At 36.5% G+C, this 24,265-nt stretch overlaps 1 protein-coding gene across 1 annotated transcript in view; it reads left to right on the plus strand.

The window, feature by feature from the left end:
• Window positions 1-24,265, plus strand: part of emc2 (ER membrane protein complex subunit 2) — a 70,088-nt gene that overhangs the window by 43,500 nt on the left and 2,323 nt on the right. Inside the window, 3 exon segments of the mRNA NM_213544.1 lie at window positions 2,160-2,241; window positions 4,601-4,711; window positions 7,828-7,932. Coding sequence (NP_998709.1) covers window positions 2,160-2,241; window positions 4,601-4,711; window positions 7,828-7,932 — 298 coding nt within the window.

The following is a 24,265-nucleotide window of genomic DNA, read 5'->3' on the forward strand; positions in this document are numbered from 1 at the left end:
ATAAAAAATAAAATAATAATAATATTATTTTGTAAAAAAAAAAAAACATTAAGACAATGACAGTTCAACACATACATTTCAATGAAAGTAAAAAATGTATTAAAGTTAGTCATAACAAGCACAGTGCACATATTAACACAGTCACATTGTTTGAGATTACTAATTCAATTCAATTCAGCTTTATTTGTATAGCGCTTTTACAATGTAGATTGTGTCAAAGCAGCTTCACATAAATGGTCATAGTAACTGGAACAGTGTGGTTCAGTAACTGGAACAGTGTGGTTCAGGTTTTAGTGTTTAAGTTCAGTTCAGTTCAGTTTAGCTCAGTTCAGTGTGATTTAATCATTACTGAGAGTTCAAACACTGAAGAGCAAATTCATCGATGCGTAGCTCTACCAATCCTGAACCATGCGAGGCAGTGGCGACAGCGGAGAGGGAAAAAAAACTTCACCTGATGGGAGTGAAGAAAAAAAACCTTGAGAGAACCAGACTCAGTTGGGCACGACCATTTTAATTTCTCCGCTGGCCAAAAGTCTTGTGCAGAACTTCATTCGCCGTGGTTTAGATTGGAAGATGGCCTCAGTGAAGACTCATCTGTCCCTGGAGCGTCGCTGGAATCAGACACATGTTCTCCACTCCCCACGACCATCAGCGCAGCAGCAGCTCAGGATATGGCCTGGTCCCGGATATGGAATCCATGGGATCATCACGTCGCTGGTCTTGGATCCAATCAGTGACTCCGCATAATCTGAGGACCTCGGGATGAGTATCCCCAGGTGAAAATAGAGAATAAAGAAAATAATTAGCGTAGCTGCTGTTCATAGTGTATATAAGCAAGATGCTGAAGCCAGTGTGGAACCCGCTAGGTGATGCATTGAGTAAACGGTCAGTCCATTCTTATAAAAAAAAAAATTAGGAAAGAAGTCCCAAATCCTGTAAATTATGTGCATCTTTTTAGTCCGTCTTTCCATTGCTATACAAGAAGACATTTTCTTAATCCAGAGTGATAATGAATACTTTTCCAGTAAATGGCAATCAGCTGCTTCGCATACAATAATAGACACAGGTTTATAAACTTCTGTTCTTGTCTTCAGATATTAGGCAGGTGGAGAAAGACCAAGAAAACAAACTAGTTTTAGAGATTACACCTATTAATTCTTTCCAAAAAGACTGCAAGCGCTCACATTGCCAAACACAATGTAATAGTGTTCCCTTGTAAGTCAAACATTTTTTACAAATATCCAAAATATTTCTATTAAATTTATTTAAAATTCCGATGTTATATATGTATAACATATATAAACGAATCCAATAGGTGTTGGATTCGTTTAAAACAGGTATTGATTGATAATGTTTGCACTTGAACTTTTTTCCATCCATTTTCTGTTACATTCATCTGAAAGTCATCAATTCTAGCCAGTCTTTTAGATTTGTAGATTCTTTGGAAGCATTAAAGAATTTGCTATATAGCGTAGAAATTATGTATTTGGCACTGGGATCTTAACTGCAACTGTCAATTTTGGGCACTGATATGAATGAGTTTTAGATTTCATGAAGTTACGGAAAAAAGCCTTTTATATCAAGTATTTTTTAGATTATTTGTTTTGTTTTATTTGTATGTTTGTATTGTTTGGGTTTTTACCAAAATCTGCTTCAATTCCATGTCAACAGCTCCTTTAGAAATATTATTCCCAGGGAAAAAAACATGACGTGTTTAATACTTATTTTCCCCGCTGTATAAGGAAGAGAGTGTCTGAAACTGTCAATTTAGTGTGAGGTCAGTGGCTCAGCAGTGATCTCATTTGGGAACGGCTCTCTAAAATGACCTCAGGACAGACTGAGATGTCAATGAAGAACCCAGGGACAGATTGGCAGAGCAGACTGTCATTCATCTTTGAATCTAAGGCAGGATTGCCACCTCTGTTGCAATGATTTGTTCATCCCTTGACCAAATGGGCATTTTTACACGGATTTCCATTAACCCTCTGAAAAGCTAATAAACGAGAAACCTCAGACTGTCCCGTCTCCCAACTGTCAACGAGATTGAGCCGCGCTATGCATAATCAGCCACAAAGCTACCAGGAGATGTATTGTTGTATATGTGTGATATCCATTAAAGTTTTTTTCTCTCTCTCTCTTTTCTTGTTTGATTCTCACAGTTATGCAAAAGCAGCTTTTTGTCTTGAAGAGCTGATGATGACAAACCCACACAATCACCTGTATTGCGAACAGTACGCAGAGGTACAGTACATTTTTTTTGTTCATCTTGAAACCATGTTCTCTTTAATTTAATTGTGATAAAATGACAATTAAAAATGAGGAAATTCAAACTCCAAATATACTGATTTCACACGGTCACCATTTAAAAAGCGGAATCGAGGCTGCGGTGGGAAGAAACCTGGAAATATCACCTGAGTCACACAGGAATGTTCAGTACTGGCTGTATATCTTATCAGCGAAGAGAAAGCGACACAAATGTATAATTTCACCTCCTTCCGAGTAACCCGAAGGTCTGTTCTGAATGGAAAGTGAAATAAAAAGGATTTTAGACCTCATTTTTAGCTAAGTTAAGGGAAATGGTACTAGTTAGCTTTCGTTTTCTTTTCTACACAAACGTTTTGGATGCCATTTATCAATCTCAAGTTATTGAACTGTTTTTTTTTTACTAAATTAGACTTGTCATGATTCTGAATTTCGGTACTGAAATTTTAAAAAATCGACACCGCAACACCGCTGATTTGCCATGGTATTCACCAGTGCTCAACAGAAATGACTGTGATTGGCTGTGAAGGTCATCAGTTCACCACACTTCACTGATGTTTACCGAGTGCAAACACAGACGAGCAAACGATGCATCTTTGCAGCTTTAAATGCTCCAGTGTCCGTATATCTGTGTTTGTACTCTGTGAAGAGCAGTGAACTGATGACCTTCACGGCCAATCACAGTCATTTCTGTTGAGGACTGGTGAATACTATGGCAAATCAGTAGTGTTTAAGAAAGCGCCTAGCAGTGCATAAATGTTAGCGGGAAGTGAATGTTTTTAAAACTTCAGTACCGGGACAACACTATTAACAGACAACATGAGGGTGTGCTACAGATGAATGCATTGTTTTATCACTCACCGCATTTCATAGGCTGAAGCAGGGGAGCCCCCTGCGGTAATTACCTGGTGCCATGAAGCCTAGGAGGACACTGTTAAAGAGATTGTGATTTTGTTTGATGCCTAATATGCTTTTAATTGTTTAAATTAAACTGAACTGAATGATATTAAAGTGATGTTTACACCATATCTGCATTTACAAATCTTGGCAACAGCTGGAGGTTTGTAGTCCACAGCATGTACTGTAGTTGCAATTGATCTGACATTGAAAATAATTCATTTTGTTTCCAAAAGTGCAAGTTTTTTTTTCACTGTTCTATAAGAAAGGTTTGTTTCAGGCAATTTGTGTTTTAGTTTCAGTTGTTCAACGTTAATGTTCAATAAATAATCATAGATAGTAGCTAGTGTGTGTTTCCTTCATGTATTTTATAATCAAGTAAAGCACCCTTCATTCAGAAATCTCTCACTTGTAATATGTGAACATATTTACTGTACAAAACCTGTCAGTGAACTATGAGGGCAAAAAAACTAAAATAAGTAAATAAAATAATCGTTTAATAATCACAATCGAGTTAAAAATTTCAATTAATCGTGATTTTAATTTTACACCAAATCGCCCAGCCCTACTCTGTGTTATTTCTCTGTGTTGACATACAGTGAAACAAAATGTTGTGTCTCGTAGGCATTTTAGACCTGTTAATAACTAACATTTTGGAGCGGTAATCTAGTCAAACTAACTAAAAACTATGCACATATTATAAATACTTACAGATAAACTATATAGAGAGATATTTATACTATACAGACAACGTAAGACTATACAAGTACTTTTAAATAAGGCAAAAAAACATTGAACAATATATTGTGCAAAAGAGGTATTTTAAGGTTGAAGAAAGCAAGTAATGCAACAAGATTTGTGTTGCATTTACAGGTAAACATTGTTTCCTTATTGAGACTTTGTAAGCTTCCTACAGGTGGTTTGACAAACCCACTCACTTGTGTGAAGAAAACTTGGAATGAGTGTAAGGAAGTGTGTGGTGCAAACTAGTGCAAGTGTCGGTTAAAGTGTCTGAGAGATGAAAGAGTAAGTTGTCTACAGGTGGTTTGACAAGCCCACTCACCTGTGTGAGGCACACTCAGAATTGCATAATGTTTTCATGTGGTGTGGTGGATAAGGGAGGAGAAATTATGATATAAATTTCATCATGGCCTTACTCTGTGAAGATAATAATAATAATAATATAACTGATAATTTATTTAATCCATATGTAGACTTATCTCTTCTTTTAATGTGGTCAATTATTGGGTTTTTGCGTCCAGAAAACCTAAACTCCCTTCAAGTCTGCACTCTCGGACTTGCTGCATCCATCATGTTACATGCTTGTGTTGGACATTTCCTGTTTATTTAGATCATGTTCTGTTTATTTAGAGCTCATGTCAGCTTCAAGGGTGCCTAAAACACAACATCACCTTTCTGTTTCCTCCGCCGTCTCCCGCAGGTGAAATACACGCAGGGAGGTCTGGAAAACCTCGAGCTGGCCAGGAAGTATTTCGCACAGGCACTGAAGCTTAACAACAGAAACATGAGGGCCTTGTTCGGCCTTTACATGGTGAGCGGCGCTGAAAACAGACATCTTCTCCATTGTTTTTTTTGTTCATGCATGTGAATGAATGCAGAGTTTTAATTGGTTCACACAGGGGCAGTTGGCGTTTCCAGTCTCTGTGTTGGAAAAACATCATTTTTTGCTGTAATGCAACCCGGCGGCCCTTTGAAGGGCATTTCTCTGTTTATGCCAGAGATAAACAAACCGTTGACAATAAAAGAACGGTAGAGCAATGGCAAGCACTCCGTCACACGTGGCTGTGCTGGAGAGGTTCAGGCAATATGTGCACTGAATAAGCCTTTCATCTGTATTTATTTAAACAGGAAGTTGTCTATTAACACCAATGCATCATTTGTAAGTGACTCCTGACATATGAACACAAACAGCCAGCCAGGGGCAGAAGGCCGACAGAGGGAGCGCAGAGAGCCACACACAGGCCCTCTGTTCAAACACACACACACACACACGCTTCAGTAGTTCAAACACACAACCATGACAGTCATCAGCGCACTTTGATGTGAGATTTGCTTGTGAGACAAAGCTGGCAATTGCAGGATGTCGGTCAGTACAACAAAACCAAGAACCTGTTACACTGTTATATGTGTAAAGTGCACCATCTGGCAAAAACTGAGCAATCTTGGTGATATTGATGGTGACCTGAATAGGGTCTTTTTATAACTACTGTTTCAAACATTTTTCTACATGTATTTATTTATAAAAAAATAACTTTTCATATTTAAAAAAAAGTTATTGTTACATTTATTGTTAATTGTTGAATTAAATTATTGTGTAATTAATATTAAAGTATATAACACTAGTAGTGAAGTACTAAATGAAGTAGGAAATACTAAAACTGAAATAAATAATACATAAAGAGGTCTTTAAAACTACTAAAAAAATAAAAATCACAACAAAACGTCTAAAATAAAATTCAAATGGAAAACAGAAAACATATTAAAACTACTTTAAAATATAAAAAAAATACTGTAATAGTTTAAACACTTGATGACCACTTTATTAGGTACACCTGTCCAACTGCTGGTTAATGTAAATTTTCTAATCAGCCTATTACATGGTAGCAATTCGATGCATTTCTGCATGTAGACATGGTCAAGACGATCTGCTGCAGTTCAAACCGAGCATCAGAATGGAGAATAAAGGTGATTTTGAACGTGGCATGGTTGTTGGTGCCAGATGGGCTGGTCTGAGTATTTCAGAAACTGCTGATCTACTGGGATTTCCACGCACAACAATCTCTTGGGTTTAGAGATAATGGTCAGAATCAGAGAAAATATCCAGTGAGCGGCAGTTCTGTGGGCGCAAATGCATTGTTAATTCCAGAGGTCAGAGGAGAATGGCCAGACTGGTTCCAGCTGATAGAAAGGCAACAGTAACTCAAATAACCACTTGTTTCAAACGGGGTATGCAGAAGAGCATCTTTGAATGCACAACACGTCCAACTTTAAGGCAAATGGGCTACAGCAGTAGAAGACCACACCGGGTGCCTCTTCTCTCAGCTTAACTTAGGCTACAATTTGCAGAGCCTCACCCAAATTGGTTAATAGAAGATTGGAAAAAGTTTCCTGGGCTGATAAGTCATGATTTCTGCTGTGACATTAGGATGGTAGGGTCAGAAATTGGTGTCAACAGCACGAAAGCTTGAATCCATCCTGCCTTGTATCAATATTTCAGGCTGGTGGTGGTATTAGTACCAATTGAGCATCATATCAACTCCACAGCCTATCTGAGTATTGTTGCTGTGTCTGGTGGCTACTTCCAGCAGGGTAATGTGCCATGTCATAATGCGCGAATCATCTCAGACTGGATTCTTTAACAGGAAATTAGTTCACTATACTCGAATGGCCTCGACAGTCACCAGACTGAATCCAATAGAGCACCGTAACTGCATGATGGTATCATGTCAATATGGACCAAAATCTCTGAGTAATATTTTCAATACCTTGTTGAATCTATGTCACAAGGATTAAGGCAGTTCTGTAGGCAAAAGGGAGTCCAACCCAGTACTAGTAGAGCATGCCTAATAAAGTGGCCATTGAGTGTACATAATAACACCCGCTTATAGATGTTATGATATTAATGGCTATTTTTGTATGTATGAAAGATACTAAATCAACACTGATTGATACATAAGCTGTGTAAGCTATACATTATTTTTTTATATTTAAAATTTCTCTGTTAGAATTTTGTTTTTATGAGCTAAAACAATATCAGGAAAAAGTTAAAGAAATTAATTAGGAAATACTAACTTGAATTCAAACAGATTTTTTCATATATGTTTTATATAAAATAGTTGTATTAGTAGTTAATATTAATTATAGCTAAAGTGGCTTTGACACCTACAAGTGGATCTAAATTTAAACAATAAATTATTAAATATTTATAAAATTAATGGATATTTTAATCCAAAAACAAAAAGTATGACAAAATCTAAAAAAAAAAAAAAAAAGGTTTTCATGTCAAAATGTACACAGTCTGTGACTCAAGCAAAACCAAACTTTTTCCCTCATGGGCTAACATTTGCCACATCTCACCAACCTTACACACCCCAAAAATCCAGAAGCTGAGGGATTTGCTGCCAGAAGCAGAGATGAGGTTGATTGGTGTGCAGTTAAAGTTTCAGCACATCCATGGGGAAGAGCTTTCATGCTAGCCGACCGGAGTTCTGCGAGCTCTGCTAAAGCGGGTCTAATAGCAATAACGAGGGAAAGATGGAGGATTTGTGGTTGTGGAATGAGATCTTGTAGCGGCTGGAGAGCATGATTCACGTTGCGCTATGCAGTTCACACACCGCCTTTCTGACACTCGCAGACCTGTCAGCAATGTCTATCCTATCTCTGATGCGTTAACACAGTGCCCAGGCTTTTTTTTTCTTCACTACTCAACCTCTCAAAACTCTCACATTTTCCACCCTTTAAAAAAGACCCTTCATCACCAGCAGGGTTTAGCCACCCTTCCATTATATGGGCTTTAAGTGGGAGCCGATGGGTATTTATCTTATGACTCTCTATTGACGCTTCCCAGGAACAGTGATACCCTAATCTTTATGCTTTCCCCAACACTCTGGTGCATCTCACCCTTGTTTGTTGTCTCTTCTCCTGCAGTCGGCAAGTCACATCGCTGCCAGCCCTAAAGTCAGCGCAAAGGTGAAGAAGGACAATGTGAAGTACGCAGCATGGGCCGCCGCTCAGATCAGCCGAGCCTATCAGGTGAGAGGATGGACATTACAGCTGGACATTATACCCCAAATCTAATGCACATACAGTTGAAGTCAGAATCATTAGCCCCCCTGTACATTTTAATCCACAATTTCTGTTTAACACAGAGATTTTTCAACACATTTCTAAACAGAAACTTTTTAATTACTCATTTCTAATAACTGATTTCTTTTATCTTTGTCATGCTGACAGTAATACATTTTTGCTAGATTTGTTTTTGAGATACTAGTATTCAGTGCAATTTAAGTGCTTAACTAGGTTAATTAGGCAAGTTAGGGTAAATAGGCAAACCATTGTATAACGATGCCATCGGAATCTTTTTGGTTGAAGCCTTTCGGTTTCATTCACTTCCATTTATTTTTTATTTTTAATGTTTCTGACTGATAATTTCTAATTAAATTATTATACTTTTTATCTATAGTCATGAACACAATTGTTCGTAAAGCAAATAGTTTGACCATTTTCTGCGGTTTATTATTCCTAGTCATTTCTCCCATAGGAAACTGAATTGGAAATTCGAATACAATCGCCAAAAAAAAAAGAGCAAAATAATGTCAATCGTCAATCGTTATTGGTATTATATCAAAATGGAAGCAAGTGGGAACAACAAAAACTCATCCATGAGTTGGTAGGCCATGTAAAATCATTGTGTATTCTGAGACACACAGTGCACAGATGTTGCCAGTCAGTAACTACAGACAATCTTAATTGGCTTAAGAAACCATAGAATGGGTTTTCATTGCCGAGCAGCTTCATGCAAACCTTCCATCACCAAGGGCAATACAAAGTGTTGTATGCAGTGGTGTCAAGCAAAATTTCACTGTACTCTAGAGCAGTGCTTCCCACTCCACGTACCGGTTTGGGTATCAATTGGTACCGGGCCTCACAAGAATTCATAATGTTTTTAATTTTTATTTATTATCTGAGTCTGAACGATCTTTTATTTTGAAAATTTTTTTTTAATTTCTCAGTTACATCTCAATCAATCAAGTGCCAAAATTTAACCCACAAGCTACCAAAATAAGTAAGAAACAATCATCTTTGGAAAGTGAAGGACACATGAACTGCCAATTAATTTATCCCCAACCCGTTTGTCAACAAATCAGGTGAATTCAGCATGTTTGTGCAAGAAGATCAACTGCTGTAGATTGCAAATGACGGCTGCCGTTCACATATCGAGTCTATTCCGTGTGCAAATTCATTATTTCCTGTGGAGGCTAGACTTATGAGAAACGACCTGGGAGGACATGCTTACACTTTCAGGCGCACCAAGTTAAACATTTCAACTTTTGAATGTTACAGGCGCACCGCAAGTCACGTGACAAGAACTGAGCGATCAGCTTCATACTTTGTATGGAATATATAGATTTCAGTAGAATATATCAGGCAAACACAGAACAGCCAAACACAGAAGTGCTTTTTAATTTAATAAGTAAAACTAGTATCAGAGTTGCTGCAATGTTTTGTCAACTTCTCATCCTCTGAGTAAATGGTTGATGGTTGCTTAGCAATCTATGGGGCTATGATAAAATTGGTAAGCTTTGATAAAACAGTTGGGGACCACTGCTCAACGCAGCGCACAAATCGGACTTCTTGACTGCATTATGGTGTGGGGTTGTTCTTCAGGCATATGGCTTTGCTCCTTAGTTCTAGTGAATGGTACTCTTAATGCTTCAGCATACCAAGGAATTTTGGACAGTTTGACTGCAATGCAAAAAGCAAGGTCTATAAAAAACATGGATGAGCAGGTTTGGTGCAGAGGAATTTAACTGGCCCGCATAGAGTCCTGATCTCAGCTAAAATGAACTGGCTTTGATCAACAATCTGGCTTTACAATTTATTAGTATGTGTTTAAGCGAAATACATTATTGATTTTATTCTGTAAAATGCTGGAGCAATTTCTACCAATTCTAAAATAAAACATTGTCACTGAGAAGAGTTAACAAACCAATATTTGGTGGATTAACTGAACAAATATTTACTTGACTGGAAAAAATTAATACTTTCATATATTTTTTTTTCAGCAAGGTCATAGTAAAATGATCAGTAGTGACAGTAAATACATTTATAATGTTACAGAAGGTTTTGGTTTCAAACAAATGCTATTCTCTCTTCCTTAGATCCACAAAATTGTAAGCAGTCCTGTTTTTCAGCATTTATTATGAGAAATGAGTATATTCAATATTTCATTAGATATATTACCGCATATTTCTGTGACAGAGTTGTAGCTTCTTTGCTATGACTAGAGTACATTAAACATTTAACATAGAAAACAGTATTTATAACAGTATTACTGTTTCTGATTAAATAAATGCATAAATCCTTCATTTAACACACTTTATTGCAACACATGAAGCCATTGTAATAAACATGCATGGCACAAACGCTTATTTTTATATTCTGCGTTGTGCTGTATCTTTTCTTTTAGTGTGGTTAAGCATAATTTCTATCCAGTCGTACCACTCATTCTGTGCGGCTGGCAGTACAGTTTATCTGTCTGGACTCTGCCTTTTGCTCTGTTTTCCTCTGTCCCTCTGTCCCGATCTGATAAACAGACAGTGGAGCACATCCCCAGACAGTGAGCGTATGCCATGCCTTCACGCTGGGTCTGCTGAACACGCGTGCCTGGGCAAAGCTCAGCTAATGTGTTGACTTAAGCCCACAGGCCCTGGCATTGTGTTACGCAGCTGTTTTCTATGTCTGCATGTTAAAGCGCCACTATCCCTATGAAGCATACATGCCGGTGCCAAACATGGGCCTCAGGAGTTAGCAAGGGGAAAATATGCAGCATGCACACCACCACTGCAAACGGAGGCTGTAATGATAGCAGAAGAGAGGAAAAACTGAAGTGCAATGTGCTTGGTATCACTAAAAGAGTTTATGTTGTTGCCATGTTACACAATGTAAATATTATAGATTTATTAGAAATCTCAACTCCAGTCAGGGTAATATATATGTTGCTTATTTAAGGATTGATGGTTTAAAGTGTAATAAACGGGTCCTTAGTCAGCAAAAAGTGCCGTCAGGGGCCATGCACACATAAAAGTGTACATTTGGAATGTTTCCTGTGTGGTTGGAGGACTCTTGTCACACTTTTTAGTTGGAGCCCCCTTCTGCTTTAATGTGTTGGTGGGCAAGAAGAGTTTTTAGAGATACATTCCAAATGTACTGTATGGTGCAAGACTAGAGTCTGAACAGAATAAATGGTTTAGTTTGTGCTGAAAGTTGTCTTTATGTCTTTCCAATCCCATTCGTTTTTCCTTAGAGCTCTAAAAAAACACTTTTTAAAGGTTTTTTTGTTCACCTCAAATTCAATTTACAAAAGTGATACTATTTACATCGAAATCATATTCAATGCAGATTGCTTCTTCAAAGATGCAGTATGTGAGTTTGACACCCAGTTTTTGAATTAGGTATTCAGGGCTCGAAATTAACCTTTTTGCTTGGTAGCACAGTGTTCCTAACTTTAAAAATTTAGTCGCAAACAGCAATTATAAGCACCGTTACTTCAAGTTTTATACAAACATATTTATTGCATTTGAAATCAACACTAATCAAACTAACAAGCAAAAAAAAAAAAAAAAAAAAAAAAAATATATATATATATATATATATATATATATATATATATATATATATATATATATATATATATTTACGCATCCATGAGGAAATTATCACGACAAAATTTCTCAACGAAATCCCGTTGTCACAAGAAAATATATTTTTTTAACATAACTGAGTGACCAAAAAATACACGGACCGCTCACCGGCCCTGCACACACTACTTGACATGAATTAATCTGTTAACAATATAACTATGCTGTTCTCACAGGTGGTGTCTGATATTGCACTTATGCTTTTTTGCAATACTATGCATTACTGATGGTAATGTCTTTTAATGAGTAGCGATGTTAGTTTACTCAAGCACGTTTGCGATGTTGTACGTGGTGTTAAATTTTGCATATAGTTGCTACTTGCACGGCGGAAAGCATCTAGTGATTAAATGAAGGATTAAATAGAAGCTTTCATGCTAGATGTGGCAAACAGTTACCTAAAAATTCTATCCCACAGACTTTTGATAGCGGACTTGAAGCCAATGGAAGTCTTTTATCCACTTTTCGAAAAGTGTAGATGGTGGATTAGCATTCACCACACGATCACTACTAAGATGTGTCATTATTTGTAACTTTAGATGGTTTCTAAAACTAAATCTGTCAGTGTTATTTTCATTCTCATCTTTAGCGCTTTACATTTTCGCGGTTGTAGCTCTCCCTGTCATCCCAAGCCAAAAGGCATTGACTGAGTGATTGACAGCTGATATTAACCAATCTATTTGTGTTCAGTTCTAGAGCAGTGGGCTAATAAGAAGTGCGCGAATGTGGGGCAAGCATTGCAGGCTTTGTTTACTGCAGCAATTTGACAAAAACTGTTTTAAACCATTCCTGAGCACTGCGTTTCACGTTTTAAGTGCAAAGATGCATTTTGCGTGAATGCCTCCCGAATCCGTGCTTGTGGTGAACATTATGCTGTGAAAACTGGTTGCACACAACAGTTCTATGCACTCACACAAATGCTCCCAAATATATTTTGTGGTCTCAGAGATAGAATTTTAGGTGCATATGCAACCAAAATGGTCGCAATTTCGAGCCCTGGTATTGCATGCCTGGTTCAAAATATAAATATCTGCAAACATATTATGTTATTTTTATGCTTTAGAAGAGTCAAAAACTTACATACAGCACCTTTAATTATAAGATTAAAAGGGTTATAATAATGTTCCAACAGCATTCTACAGCACATCCATGCATGTTAAAAATTAAACTCTTTTACTGTACTTATTATTATATAATTTTATATAATATTATATTGACCATACTGTTTTTGTATTATTATGATTATTAATATTTATAGTGATTATTTCATTTTTTCAATAATTATACATATTTTTGTTTTATCACAGAATATAACAAACGTTAAGTCTATTGTGGCCCTGAACTTAAGATTTAACTTAAGAAAAATATATATATTTTTTTATCTTCACAAGGCTGAAATGAATGCAAGTTTTTTTAGGCCAGTTTATGTTAATACATCCATATTTTTTAAATATGCTTTATAGAAATATATTAGAATTAACAGTTTTCCACTCTTTTTAAAAGTAACTTATTGACCTTGTGGTCTGTAACCCTTAGGGTGTTATAAAACTTGGCCAGATTTCTGTTGGAATTTCCAGACCACCCAATACCAGATATTAATGTTCCTTTCATTCCTTCTGTCTTGCTTTATGCAATCATCTTCAGTATCTTGCTAGATTTCTCCATTGACTGATCCATATGCCTCAGGAGACACTTTACTCATGAGAATGTCATTGCTAATGGATGGCAGTCATACTGACACGCTGTCCTAATCAGAGCATCAGCAGCATCATGCGTCAAGACTTTGTGACGCTGCTTGGTTCCTATTTTTTGCTGCATTATAATGGCTAGTAGTCCCTCCTACGGTGAAATCATGCCCCATATAGTTTTATTTTAAACATAAAACTTTTTGATTGATTCGGCTGATTGATAGTCACTTTGTGCTGCTGGAATGGAAAAATCCTTTGAAGCACAAAACTTGACGCATGTTGAGTAGTAAAAGGAATAATTCAGTCATATTTTACATTTCTGTCATTATTTTTCTCAGCCTCATAGATTTCAGGAAAGGTTACATGCATACCAATACACTCAGTTACAAAATCACTCGGTTTGCATGCAAACCAATAATCTAGTAATGCAAATAAATGTATAATTTTTTTTTCCTGGTAGTAACGCTTAATAACTATTATTCAAAACAATAATTTGAGTATACAAATTCAAAGTTATGGCAAACTTATAGCTCAATTATCATCCATTTAAGATGCAATAATTTGATTGTACCACTTCTACATCTGAAAAGAAAAAAAATCGTTCAATCTGATCATCTAAATTTACAATACGATTCTATATAGAGTTCCGTATAATGTTTATATAATAGATGCATTTAAATCAGCATTAAAGACACATTCTTTTCACATATCACACTTGCGCACGTCAGTAAATCGACAGAAGGTAGGTTTATGCATTTACATGCTGGGTGAAATTGAAGTAAGGGGCTGAAATTGACCTGTGATTGGTTTGTTCTTAAGCCATTTCTGTGACCTTACTCTGATAAAGGTTAATGCATTTACATGACCACGTGCATTGGTTGTCTTATTAGGCATAATTGGGGTAAGAACATGCATGTACACACTCTCATTGTGTGGACAAAATCTTTTTTCAGAATATCTTGACTTACACAACGTTACACAACGGTTGGGAACAACATGAGGGTAAAAGGATGACAGTATTTTTATTTATTATTGAAAACTTTAATGTCAAAGATAAAGATATAAGTTTGGCCTGTAACATTGTTTCAACATTACCCAACAGTCTGTTCATTCTGAAAATGTACCCCTATATACATTTCTTAAAATTGCGAATTATGTAGCCAGAAGTATGCATGGCTGCATTTTGACTTTAAACCGAATGCTATGGGGTGGTATGACACCGTTCTTTTTCGCGCCTACCAGCCGACTGCTTATCTCCATATGAACGGCTTTCCCGCTGTTATCAGTTTGTCCAGTTAGCTTGCCATGTATGTTGGCGGACTTTAGACACAGTTGACCTTGACGACGGGGTTCGAGTTCGACTAAGAACAGTTCCAGAAAGCAGGTAAGACAAAAACAGAAGCCTAAAAATAAAATAAGTTAATAACAGGGTGAGATTAAGAGTAAAATCAGGCAAGGGCTTTTCTTATTGCTTTTTAAAAATATCGGTTGGGTTCAGGTAAGTGGCTGGACGCTGGACAGTTGGTGCTTTTGGTAACACTATCGGTTGGTTTTAGAGAAGGGTGGGTCAGTTGATCGATCAGTCAGTTGACAGCGGCCTCTGGTGGATTTACATGAGAACAGGACACGCAAATGGTAAGAGAGAAATTTGAGATCTCAAAAAGCATACACAGCGGCCCCTGGTGGGTTCGAGAAAACAAAAACTGCAAAAAAAAAAAAAAGCTTCTGGGACATATTTGGCGCTCTCCAGAAATGTATATAGAGGTACGTTTTTAGAATGAGCCAGTGTTGTTGATATCGCATTTTGTAAATCTGCAATGTCAAGTTGAGTTTACTATTAACCAAGAACTGCAGTTCAGAACACGTGTGATTTGTGGAGTCATTGCAAAGTTTAATACTAATGGAGTTAAAGATTTTCATTTGGTTGTGGTTTTAATGACTGTCACTGTGTACAACTTCAAGCAAATTAAACGATTTGAGCGCAAGAAATTGTATCATTTGTAGCAAAGTGTAACAAAGATTTATTGCATTTAATTACTTATACAATGAAGACTAGTGTTATAAGCAGCGTTGGGGGTAACGCATTGTAATGCAACTAGTTACTTTTTTGGGAATTAACTCAATATTGTAATGCATTACTTTCAAAAGTAACTTTCCTTAACACTGGTTATGAGTTTCTGTACCTCAAAACCATAAATCAATATCAATATTCAAATAGGATCTTTATTCTGTTGTAATCATCTATGCTTGTGATTTGCTTATTATATTGTTATTAAATGAGATCTGCTCACTTTAAAAAATCATTTTAATTAATAAATAACTATAAATTATTTTGAAATAGTTATTCAAATCTTCTTGTGAAAATATATTCATATTGCAATATCACAGAAAATCGAAATATCGCAATGTCTAGTTTATTTCCCCAGTATTGTGCAGTGCTAATATGAGTTGCAGATGTCTAGTGACAAGATGAGTAAGAGACTTTGAAGTTGGTTTCAGAAAGTGTCTCAGTGCTTGAAATACCATGTGAAAACCATGGTGTGTCCTCCAACGACATAGATATGGTGAATATGCACGTAAGAATTAACCTAAGGCTGTTTAGAATAAGTCATTTATCCTTAACCTTATTCACTGTACCTGAAAGTACTTTAGTTGTACTGAGAGGTCAACATCACCTGTTGTACTCGTTGCTTTGAAGAACTTCTGAGGTCTTTCAAAGAGTATTCGAGTCACCCTTTAGCAGAGTAGCTTTGATTGATGAGGTCCTTTGGAGGTTAACGGTGCCTCTAACCTCTGGTGGTTAGCATACCCTCATTAACTAGTCGAGGCAAGCCACTGGCTATGTATCCATCCAAAAATGTGAACTAAATTTTAGCAAAAAACTGAAATATCACATAAAAGACGTGTGAATAAAGAAATGTTTCCATCCAATGAGTCAAAGAGAACAAAATCGTCACTTCTGATTAACTGGCACCAAATATCAAAAATAAAAATGGAATGTGCTGAAATAGAAGAAGCTGTGTGAATCTTTTCTTTTTTTAAGAAATTATTTGTGCCTCAAAAGACATATGTCGACATGCAGTGCATGCATGGTGGTGTTTGAAGGCATGAGACGTGGAGCACAGACCCTCGTGACTATTCTGGAGGCAATTAGTAATACATTAACACTATTACTGAATTAGTTGGGCAATTTAGAATGACCAAGACTAAATTTCAGCTGTTTTACAATGTGCTCAGCCTGCTGGTTTGTCCATTCACATGCATTTTTATCATCACGTGATCTCTTATAACAAAATCACATTACTTTTTTTTTTTTTACTCGCTTTCTGGAATTTGTTTGGTGAAACCGTTTTCATTGTAGTTTGTGCTCATTTTGTCTTAAAATGAAAAGTATATCCTACTCAGTTATGCGCATATGGTTTTATGCACATTTTCAAGATTTTATGCGCATCTTGGCACTTCCATCAACCATTTTTTATGTGCATATCCAAATTGTGCATACAAATTGGTGGTTTGAAACAGGTATTTTCTAGTAGGGCTGGGCAATATGGAAAAAAATTATATTTCGCCTGTGTTTTTGACCGATTTACTATTTTGATTTAGATTTTTATGTGGTAGGGTGCTTTCACATCTGTGGTTCAGTCCATTTGGTCTGGACCAAGGGCAACATGATAAATTGTAGCATTTTCTGCTGTCTTTGGGTCCTTTTCACACCACACTGATTGCTTTGGTCCGAACCAGTTGAAAAGAACCAAAATGCAGTCATGTGACAAAATCCACATCATTCATTGGCCACATGTTAATAAATGTATTTCCTAAACTGCTTTTCGATTGGTCAGAATTAACGTGCGGGAAAATGCCAATGGAAATAAAAGTAACAGAAATAAAGCATCCGGCAATATGTCCGCTTTTTACTATGGAGGGACGACTGCGCTGGCTGATTGTATCCCTGGTATACTATATAGTTTGTATACATCACTTTAGACAAACTATACATTTCAAGAGTGAAGCGTGGCTGCAAACAGCAAAGGCACATCTTAAGTCACTTTAGGAGGAGGCGTAAATTAATTTTGCTAAACTGCGACATGGTCATCTTCCGGAAATATTACCAACGATCCATCAAGTAATGTTTTTCCCTCTCTCTCTCTTTCTGTTTAAAATTGTTGGTAAAGCGTTGTCGACAAATATTTTTCCTCCACATTCCATAAAGCACAGCGCATCGAACAGCTGGATTAGTTCAAAAAGGCGTTGTAAATTTTTTGTGGTTGGGTCTTTTTTAGTTCGGATCATGTTCTCACCACAATCGAACCGCTCCAGGGTTCGTTTGAAAGTCTGCTTTTTTGGTTCCCTTTTGGTGGGCACTCGAGTATGATTGCTATGTTCACACCTGCCCAAACTAACCAAGAGGGAAAACAAACTCTAGTGCGATTCAACTGAACTAAATAAGGCAGGTGTGAAAGCATCCTAACTAGTCAATTAAAAACAAATTACAACAACATGATCGAAGTAAAATACTCTATAGCTGACTTGAAAACCCATCTGTTGTATGCTTGGTGGGCATGCCAAATAATTGGACAACAAGGTGTCAATAAATGTGAAAAAAACTCTTTTTTTTTTTAATTAAATGAAGTGAATATTCTGCCATTCAATCAAAAGGTCAAGCAAATTCACCACCAGCAAAATTTTTAACTGTAGTAACCTCATGCAAATTTAAAGCATGTTAATAAGTCACATGTGATTGTTCTTTATAATGGATTTTTGTCATGTTTTGTATATGATGAACTTTGTTCGATGTCTGACCTCTTAAATCCGAACGATTTCCACAGAGGAAATGTTACTTCCTTTCTTTCTTTGACACAAGGTCATCCTGACGTCACATGATGTCTCATCATGATGTAAGGCAATATTTACCAGTTACTTTCCTTCACTTGCACGTGAGAGGTTAATGTGGTATAATATAGTCGGACATTAGCTTCTCATTCTGTCATTGGTGTATTTAATATTTTTTTATTAAAAATCATGATTCCACATTAAAAAAAAACATAAATCATTTTAAAATTTTAATCTGAATTAAAAAAAATTAATTTCCGGCCCTACTTTCTAGCTGCGGTTGATGTTTTCAGACGACAGTTTGAATTGAATTTGATGGCACATTCTCTAACTCCACTTACTTTGTTTCTTCTTAGTGCTTTCTGTCTTTGACTTTGAGCATAAATGCATTAACTTCATCCTTCTCTCTCAATATAGAGCTAATAATTCACAGTGGCTGTCAGGCCTGAGTCAGTCCACGTTTCATAATAGTCATACAGACGTATGACTCACCGCACTGAGTGATTAGAGTGAAGCACTGAGATTTTGATGTGTAATGCCATAGCTTTCACTCACAGCTGACTGAGAGACATGAGAGTGATCATCTAACACTTACAATCATAATAATGCACACTCATGCTGTTTAATTTCTTGAGTGAGTAATCACAATTACTCAGTCGTGTGTTGATCAAGATCAGTGCAAACATTGGCATTGATTCAGCATGTTTATGTCTGATTAGGGCTGTGCAATATGACGATATACACTACCTGACAAAAGTTTTGACGCCTATACAAGTTTTAGAATAACAAATAATAGCTTGACTTCTGGTTGATCATTGGGTATCAGAAATGGCTTATATGAACGGCAAAGGCCTCTAGATTACGCTTATTTTACCAAAATAAAATATGATTATGCTTTAATCTTGTCACTTAACAGAAATAATGTACAGTATAGAATTTAAAGTCATAGTGTAGTGGAAAAAGAATTAATAATGGGAGTCATACATATTGTGTATGACTCCCATGATCTCTGCAATGACTCAAACAACTTATTTTAAAATCATCTGGAACGGCAAAGAAAGAGTTCTTGCAGGATTCTTAAGATTCATTCTCTATCCTACCCCAGACATGCTCAATAATGTTCATAAATGGTGACTGGGCTGGCCAATCCTGAAGCACCTTGACCTTTGCTTATAGGAACTTTGATGTGGAGGCTGAAGTATGAGAAGGAGCGCTATTCTGATGAAGAATTCGCCCTCTCCTCTGATTTTTAAGGCAATGAGCAGCACAAATGTCTTTACCTCATCTGTTGATGTTGGCATCCAGTTGCCATTGGTGGTCATACAGAACGTGACCACCAAACCATGATTTTTTTTTCACCAAACTTGACTGATTTCTGTGAGAATCTTGGGTCCATGCGGGTTCCATCAGGTCTTCTGCAGGATTTGTGATGATTGGGATGCAGTTCAACAAATGATTTATCAGAAAATTCTACCTTCTGCCACTTTTCTAAATGATCAACTAGAAGTCATGTTATTATTTGTTACTCTTACAACTGGAATTGACAATAAGACTTTTGTCTTGTATATCATATGGACAAAATAAAAAGTTCATTATGGTCTATCATTGATTTTTTGAGGTCAAAAAATATTTTTCATAATTTATAGGGGTGTGAATCTTGTTGGTCTCACTGTTGGTCTGATTACGATTATCATGTCATTGATTCGGTTCAACAAAACCTTTAATTTTACCTGCTCAAAGAGCATCTCCCTCACCTAAGTATGTCAGGAAACATTAAAACGGTGCTAAATCGTCTTTGTCCGCATCAAACAATACATTTTGACACCCCTAATAATTTATATGAGTGCAATATTACGTGTTATGGTAATACAGGCAGAAATATGAATGAAGTCATTGTGACATTAGGAAGTTGCAGTCTTGAAAGTATGTTTCCATTTTGCATTTTGTTTAGTGATATTTATATGTTGTATTTTTATGTTGGACCTCTAATCAAACAATTTTGTTTTAGATTTTATTAATATTTATTTTATATTTTTACATTTTTTTGATCAAACATTTGCCCTGAGGATCTAAATAAAGTGAGAAAAATGATCACGAATGAATAACTTTTTATTGAATGTGCAGAAATGGCATTATATAGTAATATATATTGTTATCTAGATAAACTGTAAGATTACTTGTGAGATTTGTCATATCGCCCAGCCTCATGTCTGATTGAAATGCATGATATTTGTGGACTTTGACTCGTCCTTTTGTAGATGCCCTTGACTTTTGTCCAAAATGTGATGGAATCCATCGTTCAGGAGAAACCACACAGCACACTTGCACAATAATGTGGGGATTTTGTGAGAATGCTGGGAACGGCAGCCTGGCACTTGGACCACATATCAGCTCTATTAATCTAGCGATGTTTCCCAGTAAGAAAATAACATTTGTCTCTCTGTATATGTACATGTCCAACGGGACTCGTGAATTATAGCAGGGATAAGCACTGCCAAGCCCAGAAACGGCACTGCCATGCTCTCTCAAACATGCTTTGTGAGCTATTTTCTCGTTTTTTTATTATTTGCCTGTTTACCCAATGAGTTCACCAGGATGGCTGGTTCATTTTTTTCTGCTAGAGTCCATTACAGTACAGATGTTTCCTCTGAGGAGGTCTGGAATACCAGGACAAAGCTGTCTTTTAGCATTTCCATTTATCTCAGTGACAGTTGTTAAGGCTCATTCACACTTCTAACTATAACTGTATTTGCTTTCACACTCAAGATTGATCAACATCTGTTTATTGTAAGCATGTGCGCAGCAGTTTCAGAGTAAGGAAAATAGATGTGTATAGGATCTGCTGCTTGTTTGTGTTTAAAAAGGTCGCCAAGTGAAAGGCTAGATTTGATCCTTCAACGATGACTGGAGTTGGTGGGTTTTGTCACTTTTTGTTTATAATTGGCATCAGATTTCAGTTTCTGCTATTGCATTTACATGGTTGTAACCAGTAGATGTTCTAAACAGTGATTTATAGCTGGTGTAATTGAAAATAACAGTGCTTGTAGTGTATTGTAGTCAATGTTGTGTAATAAAAACACAAGTAATTTTTAACACTTCAAATACAGAGGCGCGAGAACGATCTCATCAATCTTAATATTTATTACTGTTAATGTTGCCTGGAAATTTTGCAGAGTGGTGTTACTTATCTACTACTAGCCCTAAAAGATTATCCTGTGTCTCGTCTGATTTTCCCATAATTTTCCAAAGTTGCCTGGCAACAGTGCTCAAATGTATCATCAGCATCAATTTCAATGTGCTAGACAGTTATACTGTATGTCTATGTACAGTACTTTGCAAAAGCTTTAGGCCAACATTGAATCTGTTGTTTTACTGATAGTATAATGGATATATGTGATCCTTTACCACAAAACCAGGCATGATTGTCAATTTGTCCATTTTTTTTTAATTGAGATTTATTCAGGAGTGAATACATGGTCTTTCAGTTGGTGTATGGTTTGTTAGTATATGAGTTAGGTTAGGTTAGAGCTTGAATTATTTTGGTTAATTTGTTAAGACGTGAAAGACAATGTTGTAGGGAGTTTGTTTGTCCTGGTTTGAGCTGCATTTCTACCAGCGTTTATAGCAATATTGTCTGAATTGATGGAATTGTGAATGTTGAAAAGTACAGATAGGTTTTAATCCAATATGTTATTCCTTCTGGAAAGGACTTCAGTGGTAAGAGTTTACATTTTAAGCATGATAATGATCCGCTAATTGTAGTGAAATCCTATTTGGAGTAAGAAAACTGCTGATGAATCCTAGACAGTCATGAAATGGCCTCCACAGAGTCCAGACCTGAACATTATAGAGGCCGCATAAGATCACCTGGACAGAAAAGATCAGACACGACAGTCTAAACCTAAAGGACAACTCTAATATTACACAGCACATTATTTCAGAAAATTTCAGGACAATTAGAACAAAAGAGTTCAACAAATGTTTTGCTGTTGTTATATTTTTGTACATGTTTCCTATATTTTTTGTGTTTGTTTTAATAAAAAGACTGATTGATTATATGTTGTGCAAAAGTCTTAGTCCAACAAAGCAGGTAGGTATAGTGTTCAGGACTATTGTATGTGTGTCTATATATTCATCTCATCATATAAATAGTTTTATTTTAGCACATTTACAGGATATACCAGCTATGGCCACTTATGATAACCAGCCAAACACTGACCTCTTAATTTCCTCCAAAACACCTTGCGTATCTGCAGCTTCTGGTAGAGAGATGCTGTGGTTATCAGGATGCTGTGGTAATCAGGATATGTTGCAGACGTCAGACGTGACTAATGAGGAGAAGCGTAGAGCCCAGGCTTTAATGGATAGTGGATTGGTTTATTATGTCAATTGCTGGAGGGGAGGATAGAGAAGTGAGCTTTGGCCGATATGCTCAATTTGTCCAGTTTGAGCGAGGCAGAGGGACGCTTAGCAGATGAGTCACCGCGGATGCGGCAAGAGCGTGTGAGTAAGTATGCTTGGCCATGGGGGCTGTCGGCTAATGGGTCTTTGTGAGTGAGCGTGTAAGTTGGTGACTCATTAGACTGTAGTATTCCTCCAATCCTTTTACTCCCATAGGGCAAACAAGGAGAGAGGCAAAGAAACCTGCGGCGGCATCTCAATTACTCGTACTCGTACGGGCAATGGCGTCATCGCCATTCAAATTATTTTTGAGGGACATTCTAATTCTGGAGAGCAAGTTTGTAGGCAAAGACTTGTGGATTACAATAAAAGCCATCAATATTAGTATGGTTTTTTCAGAAGAGACAGACAGTATATGGGTTGTTGACTTGATGATGCATTTTAAGTCACATGATAAAAAAAAATCTATGTAATTAGCATTGTCATCATTTAAAATGCTGTAAATGGTTAATAATTTATTTGTCTTTCATAGACCTCTTGTCATAAAAACTGATATATTATTAAATTTCTTTACATTTTTGAGCAAAATTTGAGCGAAATGTGACTGTCTCAAGCATAGTTCAATAAATGACAGTTCTTAAAAATTCAATAGAAAATTATTAAATCATTAATAAATACCTCTAAAATCATAGGACTATTTCTAAAAACATAGGAACTTGATACATTTACTCACTAAAAATCCATGTCCTCTGGTGTGACACTATATGCTCATTTTAAAATGGCATGGACAACTTTAATTTGTTAAAGGAGCCCAATCAAGATCATCTGACCCAAGACCCAAACCCATCATGTGTGCCTGTTCAATTTTTTGTGTCAGATTTTTGTTTTAGAAACACCTTAACCTTTTTATATATTATTGTCCTTTAGTGTGACACGCCTGTTTACTTATAGGGACCTATGATGAAAATCATATTTTTGAAGCTGTTTGGACAGAACTGTGTGTATATATAGTCTGTTCACAGTCATAATTGGGGTGATATAAACACAATAAGTGTCTATTTTTCAATTTCCTGATGTTAAAATAGGATCCAAATCCCTCCCATTTTGAGGCCCACCACAACGTGATGTAAAAGTGCAGTTTACCCTCCCACAGAATTGTTTGACAGCCGTGTAATAACATGTGTCCGAAGTAATGCGAATAATCATATCAATAAGACAGGAAGTGCGCAAAGCAACTGATATTAAAAGATTTGTTTGGCTCGGTGTGATCAATCATCAAATGTGGTCAAGAATGAGTTTTACAATTTTAAAACGTTTTTAAAACAGTGCATGTTTGTAATAAAGTAAGTTAAAGATGGTTAATTTGCTGTAATTCATCACCACAGCTGCATATCAGTACAATTTTAAAAGAAGACGCTTCAAACCCGGTTTGTGGACATAAAGTTAGGTATATTTTCAACATTAACATAACAAATATCCATACAACCGTGAAACAGTTAAACACGTGTGTGTGCATGAATTTTGTAACGACATTGTGTGTGACTCAGCATTGCAGAAAAGCTTGAATTAACTCCACAACAAATACATCAAATAATCATAGGGAAAGTTCTTACTATAGTATTTCTCACAAACGTTACATGAGATCTGCTTCTTTTATGCCTGTCACTGTGCTGTTTATCTGACGCAGCCGAGGCGGAGATTAAGACACACTCTGACAGGCACATGGGAACGGTGGGCGAGGAGAACTAG

The sequence above is a fragment of the Danio rerio genome, chromosome 16 (genome assembly GCF_049306965.1).
Source record: "Danio rerio strain Tuebingen ecotype United States chromosome 16, GRCz12tu, whole genome shotgun sequence".
In the NCBI taxonomy this organism is placed as follows: domain Eukaryota; kingdom Metazoa; phylum Chordata; class Actinopteri; order Cypriniformes; family Danionidae; genus Danio; species Danio rerio.